Below are 10,218 nucleotides of genomic sequence, written 5' to 3' on the forward strand. Positions count from 1 at the left end.
GCGGGGGCGGAGTTGGCGGGGGTGGAGTTGGAGGTGGGGGTGATGGCGGGGGCGGAGTAGGAGGTGGCGGTGATGGCGGGGGTGGAGTTGGCGGAGGCGGATGCGGTGGCGGAGGTGGTGGCGGACTTCTGGGAGGAGGTGGTGATTGTTGACCGCCAGCCACACTAGCGGTCAATACAAACACCAGAAAGGCCAACCACGCCATGGTTATTGGTTGATGAAGGACCTAAACCAACAGGACACTTATATATACAAAGCAACCATGCAAAGTTCCTCACATTAATTTTGTGTCTCCCATTGTGCATGCTATGTCTGATATTTACAAAAGAATGAAAAGGGTAAAATGGAAAGGTAAAAAAGAAAATCAACCGAGTTGAAAAGGCACGGCAGATTCTGGGCTGATTCTATTTACTCGAGTTGTGCCCAGTATGTATTCTGGCAGCTCGTCGTCCTCTTTGGCCTGGAAATCGAGATAAAATAATCTCCAAAACTTTGAAGAAACTTTGATAGCTTTGGTACCTCAACAACAATCGCAAGATCGACAACTATTTTGGTGACATATCCCAGCACTAGCCCGATAACTCCTCGTGCCACGGAAGAGGATCCTATATCCACATCAACCTGAAAGAAGAAACTTTGTTTAGAAATGCTCGAGCATTGAAAGAAATGCTGGAACTTGCAAACGAACCTCCAAGTAATTGTCCTTCCTATGGTAATGGCAAGCTACTGCTCTTCCTAAAAGGCACGCCTTGGTGCCAACAGCTCGTCTTACGACCCAATATCCCTGCGAGAATCCAAACGAAACAATGCGAGTAAATCCTAGACTATAAATTCATAGCATATAAAACCTAGCCTCACCTCCACGATGCTTGGAATGAGCTTGAACCGCGAGTTTCTAAACGAGTCATCCCCATTCGCAAACTTCTCAAGCAGTGAGCTTGGCCTAAGCGAGCGATCTGCTGCGTAGTAAAAGACCAAGCTGTAGTTTGGCTTCGCGGGTACCTTCGGTAGAAAAAGCAAGATCATTGCAGCAGATTTTCGCAAAACTTACCTGCAGGTTGACGATCAAAACAAATGGAAGTTTTTTGCCTGCTTCTGTCCGGACGATACTTTGTGGATGCCTCGCAACCAAGTCAATTCTGTGAGCGGATTTGTACCAGTCGACGGCTAGAAGCTTCAAGACTGGCTCTCCCCCAGGAATCTGACAAGGAAAGGCTAAGAACATTGTCACAGTGTGAGAAAGAATGGTACCTTCAGATTATCTCTCGTATATGTTCTACCCCGGACCATAAAACCTTTTCCACCGGGGTCCTCCCAACAGTTACAATCCTTGGACGGAGACGCAGGTTCTAGTGAGCCTTTGAATGCGTTTACATCCAGGTTGATTCGTGGCTCGTCGGCCAGCAGTGGATTTTCCAGTTGCGCTGGAGAGTTAAGAGAAAACCGTGACTAAATTTTTAAGACTCTAAAGATGTTTTACCTGCAGCAAGTGCCAGCATTGCGCTCCATGGGGCTCTGCTAAGTCTATGGCTCCCTCTCTGCAAAACATAGTTGTGAAAACGTGGTCTACGTAAAAGAAAAATGCCATACCTGAAACGGGATATTGCTAATCAGCCCTTCGGTGTCATCACCGGCATCTGGATCCTCGGAAACAATCGCATCAATGAAATCTTCGGTAACTTCCGTGTCTGCAGCAGTTTCTAAAGGCTTGGCCGCTTCCTTTGGAACATTCAAAACAGAAATTCGATCTTCTAACAAGCTCAGCTCCGCTTCAGCCTTGAAAAACTCCCTCAAGCCTGTAGAGCAAAACGATCAACAAATGAGTACAAGCATTACCAAAAAGAACCTGCTGTGCGACAAAGCAATATATACGGCACGGTTTTCCGAAAAGAGGAGTAGTCACTCTTTTTCCATTTGCCCCAGCTTTTTCTCCACCTCCCCCATCCTGTGGATTCAATCTCCATAACCTGTGTTACTAAAGATCGAGATCCCGTGGCTCCTGACCTTGTCGGCAACGGGTTTATCTCCCAAATACCAGCTGCATGAGACCGGACGTTAAACACTTTGACAAAGCAGCAAATACGACACTTACAGTTTAAAACAACACGACGTAATCCAGGCCTTTTCGGTCGATTTCTGTGAAGAGTGCTAATTTGCGTGATAGCTGCAGCCAACCTTTGCATAAACTTCGGGTTATGTCCGTAGAAATGAACTTACAATAAGAGCCATCTTGATCACGGCGCCAATAACGCGAAATCAGAAAGTCCCGTCTTTTGTATTTTCTATACCAGCTCCAACTGCAAGAACTCCATGTGAATTGTAGCTAGAGAAATAGCAGGATCACTTACTTCTCGAAATATTTTGGATCGAAAGTCCCGTAGACTATGTCAGCATGCCCGTCGATGTGCTCAACAAGCTCCAAGTCTCCGGTTAGAACATCCCACCTGGATTATGAAACCAAAAACACTGGCTCTTGTCAAACAAGCTACGAAACGAGAGGCAGAGTTCGATCGGAAGTACTGATGTCTTTGCGACTTGTCTAGGCTCATTACAATCTCAAAAACTGCATCCGGCGACGCATCAACCACGCCGACGGATTTCATGATCGTGCCTCTATCAGCCTGTAAGCAACATGAGCTGAAAGAAAGCTCTGATCTTAGCAAAGAAAACACACTTGAAGAGCAGCCACGTCCTCAAACATGCGCAAGCCTGCAATTACAGTAGCTAACACTCGCTTGTCAAAAACGGAAAGTTTGACAGACCATTTTGAGTTTGGAAGCACCTCCAGTCTGCTTGTTCAACGGCATCACCGTCACGCTTGTTGAAATAATCGTCAGTGTCAGCTTCCTGAATCATCGATGTTCGTGCCCTCATGAGCATTTCAGGCCCTGGAACCTTCCGTCAACTGCATCTATCTCCCTCAGATCTAAGTTTCGTTACCTTTTCCAATGGTAATAAGTCTGCTCAACCGCGACTTTGATCGCATCCGGGGCAAAGTCTGTTTACTCCTGCCAAAGCTCCAGATCAGACACAAGGCGGCTGGAAAAAGTGGCACTTACTCCTCCTCAGTGAGCGAGGGAGCGCGGGCTGATGTTTTTCTAGCTTCAAGTTCGGCCTAGAAAGGAGAAAAGATCAGCCGAGATACAACTAAAGTCAAGGAAGTCACCTCGTCTTTCGCATGGCGAAACGCGGACATCCATTTCTCTATCTCTTCGGCACTGGAGCACGCAAACTGCGCACACATTCTCGATCACTACCACCACTGGCCTGAGAAAATCACTACAGTACCTGTACATGCTTGCTGTGATCTCGTTTACTGTGGATCTTCATTCCATAAAGTACCTGACGAACACGATCACTGTGAAGTTTCTGAAATGGAGCTAGCTACTTCTTTTCCTGTAACACGCACCCTGCCGTAGACGATCTGGCGGCCAATCTCCGCGACCATCAAGTTGTGTCTAACAATCCCCTTCTTCATCGGTTGCTGCATCGATCGAGAAAAAATTGTGAGCTTCATTCATGGTAATGGCAGGAGACTAAAGAAATGTTACCAGGCCAGGCTCTTCCTGTGGATCTCGCTTATACATATCCACGCATCTCCCTTTGATCACCAGGTATCGAGCGTGACAGTACTGGAGGTCCTTGGAATTGATTCCAACATGGTAGACCCATCCGGCATAAGCTTGTGCTTGGGCCATTCTCCGCGCGTAGCCGATCTCCTTTCTCTGCGATCACAGCCAAACTAAGACTTGCGAAGCTAAACAAATGATCGAATGGCTTCCAGCTGGAATCGCCTGTCCCAAACCTAAACTAAAGAAATATTTTCGAGCTCGTCGTGAAATGCGTGCGAGACAACGTGATCGCAAGGGGGCCGCATTGCCATAGATCGAGAAAATAGGCTTACCGCGATTGCTAAGCGATCGCATTGAGAAGGTGAAGAGACGTGGTCGCCATAGCCAGCGATTAGGGCTCCGAGCTCATGGACATAACGGCAGTTGCCTTTACCCCAGTTTAACCGGCCTTAAAGCTCGCTTATAGGGGAAAAATATTTCTAGGGCTCTTGATGGATCCCCATTTTATAGATATCTTTATTGAGAAATCAGGAAGTGCATTCAAGATTTAAGTTGGTTTCTGCCATAAAAACCACGTAAAAATCAGCCAAGAAGTATCAATGTCCAAGACTTAAAAGCTGGTTTCTAGGTGTTGCAGAGAACCACGTGGAAGTCTGTTCCAAAAACTATTAACATAGGAGAGATTGCCACCATGTAAGCATTTGAAAAAGCTCCAAAGTTAAAATAGTGAAGAAATTTATACCATCTATCATTATGCTTACAGGATTGTTCTTACATGCTTCTAGCATGACAATCCAAAATGCTCGGCATTTAAGTCGATTCTCCCCGTTAGAAATAAAGAAGATCACTAGTGGGATGTCCTATCTCATCAATTCCCTTAAAAAGCTTTGGTTCCCCTTAAACCTTATAGCATTAATGAGCCCCGGACACCACAATGATGGTTTTGAAAATCTGTTTCTACTTATATTGCATGACGGTATGTGGAGAGGGCGAGCATGATCATCCAAGAACACATTGACAAGTTTTGGATGGCTGGATCGGAGGTGAAGGCTTACCCCCTCGTGAAGAAGGCCTTGTTCTCGCTCGTCTTTAGCTTGTTCTTGAGTATCTCGGACGAGGAGGAGGAGAGGGAGCTCCTGGCTCCTTTCCAGGATTTCTTGCAAGGGTTGCTTGAGCTGCTGATCGACTTGCCAGGGACAATGTTTCGTTGGCATACCAGGCTGTGAAATAAACAGTTATGAATTTAGATGATAAAGCAATAGATTGCTCTTGAGTCACTAAACAAGTGCTAAGTAGCAATAGTTATGGAACAATGTTAGTAATTTCAAAACTCTTTGGAATTGATTATGTCTCATGGAAAGAAAGGTCACAATGAATTAAATAGTTATATCAAACATTGGAATGTTTCAGTTCCCCTTCACGGTCATAATCTCATAATGTATATAGAAGTGTCTTTTTAATCCATGATTGGTATTCAAGCTTAGAAGATTGTTTGCCTTTTGAGACAAGTGTCATCAGTGGCTTTATCTTGATGAACCATATGTGTTACAATCAAAGAATGGATGTTATCAAGCTATGATTGCAACTTTGTTCTATATGACTAAATGGAAGAAATCTTTATAAATTAAAAATAAAACATTAATCTAAATAAATGACAACCATTAAATGGTAGAATATCCTAGAATATCTAGGTATATTCTTTGTATAGGTTTTCTTAAGCAAACCAACAAGATCTTCTTTATTTGTTATGTGGAGAAAGCATGTTTAAACTCATAAAAAGGGGAAATCAGTTAAATAAGAAGAGAAAGATAAGAGAATTAAAAGAAGAAGAAAGGTCATAAGCACTTAAAGGAGCTAATAATAATGTAAGTTTTCCTATAATCATAAACAATGTGCCTTTTGGTCTTGGGAGCATCTATGAGTAGAGTTTCACTTCCCTACCTTGAAGTGTTGCATATAAGAGTTGAGTATGGTGGTGTAGGGTCTTGAGTCACAATAAATGGTACTCCAATTTTTAATGAAGTGCTTACTAAAGGATTATTTGGTTATCATTTTTTGTATAGAACAGGAGATCCCACTACTTACACTCTGGTTTGGTCAAATCTTGTTACATTTAATGTATTCTGCATTTCTAAACAAAGTTTGTCATCAGAATAAAAGAGCACATATAGACACATTCTTGATAACTTATAGAGTGAGTGCACTACTTGCTTATACAACCTAATTGAAATCAAAGTGTCCACACCTCTCATTGTAGCTATTATAGAGCTATATCAACTCTGATTGCAATTTCAAGGCCGTCCACTTTCCCCAAAGTTTGCCATTTATATTAATACATTGAAGACAATGATTGCATTCAAGGCAGCACTCAATAGCTAGAAAACCAAGAAAGATAACCTAATTATGTTTGAATCTCAATAATATGTAAAAAATGAGCAATTGATCTACATAAAAGTACTATTTGGGAAAATCAATTGCATGGAGATCATGGGTTTTTATCCAATGAGAGCTTGGAGACAAGTAAAGATCTTCACAAATATGCTTGAAACAGCCAACATATTATCATGTTTGGCCAAGTATATATAAATATCTAGGGTATTTCATCCACAAAAATAAATGGCTACAAGTGCATACTTTGCACTTCAATCAACTCTCCATATTATAAAGTTAAATGGCAATTTTTCTTGACAAAAATTCTATGTAATCAGAAGTTACTGATTCAGGTATGACTAATGCTAAGGAAATAGTAGAGCTACAATACCAATCAATTTTTGCAAACTATAAAATATAAGGTTTTATCACCAATTCTATGTATATAACTCCTTTTGCAAGGGTATAACCTTCAAATGCTCTTTTCCAATGAAGCCCTTACTTTTTCTCTACCACTTGAGCCCAATCTATTACCAATGAAGTACCTGCCATTCACTTTCCACATGGCATTTGATGGCCATAAGTGGAGTTTCACTAAAATACATACCTAGGGTATAGTGGAGATATGGTGTTAGCTATGGTGGATGGAAGTGAAATAATCATGATGATCAGTAGATTTGGGTCTCTTAGGATTTTTCCCCCATCTAACCCTTTATCCAAGCACAAAAAATGGTAAAACAAGAGTTTTTATTTTTTATTTTTTACCTCAATGAATCTTGACATGTCGAAGGGGCTACAATAAGGTTTTTTCAATATTGTCAACTTTGTGTAAATTGCATAAGCTCTTCTTCACTTGCTTCTCCCCCACCTCCTAGATGGGTGGCATAAAGGCAACTTTGGATCCTATTGAGTATAAGGATGTATCATCGACAAAATTCTCCTTTGGCATTAGCAGATATATATCTCACCTTTGTGATTTGATTTTTTTCTAGTTCCATCCTTGATGCTATAAGAAAAAACAGATAGAATCTATGAATAAGTCTAATCATTTTCTCAATTCTTATTCTAATTCTTTGCCTAGAAAGCCTCTATTCTCAATTTTTTTCCTTTAGGATTTAATTAATTTTTTTCTCCTTCTCTTTTTTCTCAAGACAAAGAAAGTGTCCCTTACTGTACCTAGTGTTTTCAAATTGAGAGCTGTGCCAAGCTGTATCCATCCAACAAAACCTAAACCATAAGAGATGTAAATTGACAATGAGTGGGATAATTTGAATTGCTGACAGTCACCATATGGAAGCAAGAAAGTTGAAGTTTTAAGGGTGGGTTACTAGCTGCCAAATCTTACCCATATTGTCTGACATTAGTAATGTGGACAAAGTGACAACATAAATCCTACATAAATGCAATGTATGTCCATGCCTAATCACTATAGGTCTTAATGGAAATATAAAGATTAGTGATTATATTCCTAGGGCCCCCATATGGCCATCAAGTTCTGCTCCACTATCCTCATATGTTCACAGGTTATATTTCACTCTATGGTTATCCTATAGTAAATCACCATAAGGTAAAAGGTAAAAATCACATATGTAAGGTGGGTAAGCCTCACTTCTAGTGGGTGTGGGTTGGGATATATTTTTGGGATACTTGTAAAAGGCAATATGATTGCATAATAACTATTGGCCTCTTGTAAAAGATGATGGTTAGATTACATAGTTCAATCTTATTAATTTCAATTTATTACAGAAAAACTAATTCTTGAAGCTATTGTAACACTTTTATGTACTTTACTTAGAGGGTAAGTTTTTGAATATGTTATTGTCTAACTTCAGCAATTTAATATAGATATACTTGCCTCATTCAAAAGAAACATTCCACTATTGTTTTGGCATAAAACAAAATCTATATGGGATCTCAAAGTTAATAGAAGGCTTGTGATAATAACTCATAAGCTGAGAGTTCACCTATAAATCATAGTGTCATTATATATCCAATTAGGCACTATAGAGAGATATTATTATTATTATTATTATTATTATTATTATTATTACAGTATTTACAAAGGCTCCACAACTTAAATATACAAACACAGCATAAAACAAAGTTTTGAGTATTAGATTCCAGGACATGGCATCATGACAAGCTCAATATGAAAATACATGTATGTATATTGTTCATTTGGCATAAGGCAAAGTCTTAGTTCTTGGACAGCTAAATGTGGTGGGATCCTCAAAGAATTATTGTTAAAAGCCAAGGAGTGAAAGAATATATAATTAATATGGAGCAACAATTATAAAATAGAATTTTATTTATAGAAAAAAAAGATTTTACACGAAGAGGTTTGTATGCATTTGATATGCTGAAAGATTCTCCCAATTAAAATAAAGAAGATTACTAGTGCTATTTCCTAACTCATTCAATCATTTCAAAAACACCCTTATTATTCTGTAGGAGTTGTCACAGATAAGTATAGTGCCACTATACACCTTTGGTTTTTCAGCATTGATTACAACTTTAGAGCCAACACTTGTTCTATAGCTCCTAACCCCAATAGTATCTTGTCTTCTAATATCATGCAATATGAGTATAAAAATATCTATGAAACTATCATTAGAGTCTCAAGTATTTAGAACAATGTCAGTTATATCCAAACTTTTGGATATTGATTATATTTCATGGCCTGCCAAGAATGGTCACAATGAATTAAAAGCTAGTGACAGCAAGAAGTGTTCATATTCATATTTTGCCTATTCAAGTGCTTGGAAAAAGCTCAAAAGTGTTCCTCATCAAGATCTAGTGCTAGTGTTGGGAGCTTTGCCACATCTAGTTAGAGCATGAAAGTGAGAGTGGGATATTCCTTGAATATCCCAAGATCCATGTATAAAGCTTACCAAGATTTAGGGCTTTGGAGCTAGCCTTGACAGTGTGCTTACATTATTGGGTTATCTTGTAGGCAATGACTTTTCCTTGGCCTGAGCTGCCATCTAGTGCCTCTGTGGCAATGAGCTTCTTCCTCTAAGCCCTATCTAAATCATTGAGATAACTTTCTTCTTGCCAAAACTCAACAAAGATGGTGTTGACTAAAATAGAAAACTTTCGTACTAATTTTGAGAAGTCTGGAGCAAGCTATTGTCAGCTAGGGGTTGTTCCTAAATGCACTGTGTCCTCAGTGCTCACTGCTCCAGATGCAAAGGATGATGGACTCCACATTTGGAGTGGAAGTTGAAGTCCACATAAGTTGAAATGCTATCACCCTGGATCAAGATGTCTCAACAAACTCCTAGAGGCACCACTATATTTTTTGTAAAGTTTTGAGTAGTATAGTTATGTTCTTTGAAGGAGAAAAGTGCAAAGCCTTCAATAGGTGAGAATAAATCATGTTAGTTGAAGATTCAGTCCTTTGCTAGTATGATCCACTAATCAAAACATTTGCAATAAATGCCTTGGGATCTGGGGATGATTTCAAGTCCATGACTTGGATTGAATGTGGGCCTTTTACAGGAGCCCTTTGCACCAGACTTTTCTTTGTTCTTATCCTTTAAACTAGAGGATATTTAAGCTAAATACAAATTCATAAAATATGTGTTATGTAACAAATATTTAATCTAAAGCTAATGATATTTTTGAGAGTTTAAATAAAAGATAATGTATTTTGAGATTAATCTTATAATTATTATTACAATAGTTTGTTAATATAGTCTATTTATGCAAGTGAATGCTTTGTCACAGCTCATGAAAATCTTAGAAACATATAGTATTAACACATTTATTTCTTATATGTATATATATTTTAATAGATTCTCATATCAACAATTTTTCTATCACACTCAAACACTTTTAAAGACTGATTTCTATCTGATACATCATAGTTGGATTAAGATGATAAATTATACCAATATCCAAATATATATTAAGTATCTTGGTTTACTTATTTATTTTAAATATTAATTTCTTTATTTAAAAGATTTGAATTATTATAAATGAATTCTTAACTTGGATATATTTTAAAATTATTATGTTTAATGAGTGACTTAAATGTTGTGAAAAGTAGTCAAAATATAATATTATATCAAAAGTTGAAGTATCTCTCTTGATCAGGGATTGGCAAGGCATGGGGCAAAGCAACAACTTAAAAAATGCCTTTGACACATATGCACATGCTGCTCTTGTTGGAGAAGCATTTTATATTCCTTGAATTTCGCTAATGCTAATTCCATGGCTGAAGTCATCTACTCAACTGCTGGTTAGGGTTTGATAATGCAACTAGCAGCCCATA

The 10,218-nt window shown here is 39.0% G+C and overlaps 1 protein-coding gene across 1 annotated transcript; it reads right to left on the minus strand.

Moving 5' to 3' along the window:
• Positions 1–274: 274 nt before the first annotated feature.
• Positions 275–3,938, minus strand: LOC9629920 (protein ENHANCED DISEASE RESISTANCE 2). The gene is made up of 22 exons (XM_024680377.1): positions 3,905–3,938; positions 3,552–3,725; positions 3,410–3,484; positions 3,289–3,342; positions 3,167–3,232; positions 3,060–3,115; positions 2,941–3,008; positions 2,763–2,888; positions 2,675–2,709; positions 2,521–2,621; positions 2,349–2,444; positions 2,218–2,297; positions 2,093–2,164; positions 1,847–2,038; positions 1,591–1,796; positions 1,481–1,538; positions 1,252–1,424; positions 1,052–1,201; positions 859–1,002; positions 689–784; positions 520–621; positions 275–460 (listed from the first exon to the last, which is right to left on the minus strand). Exons 2-22 carry the CDS (start codon positions 3,696–3,698, stop codon positions 365–367), a joined length of 2,193 nt encoding a protein of 730 aa, XP_024536145.1. The 5' UTR covers positions 3,699–3,725; positions 3,905–3,938; the 3' UTR covers positions 275–364.
• Positions 3,939–10,218: the final 6,280 nt, after the last annotated feature.

The sequence above is a fragment of the Selaginella moellendorffii genome, unplaced genomic scaffold (genome assembly GCF_000143415.4).
Source record: "Selaginella moellendorffii unplaced genomic scaffold, v1.0 SELMOscaffold_27, whole genome shotgun sequence".
NCBI classification, from domain to species: Eukaryota; Viridiplantae; Streptophyta; class Lycopodiopsida; order Selaginellales; family Selaginellaceae; genus Selaginella; species Selaginella moellendorffii.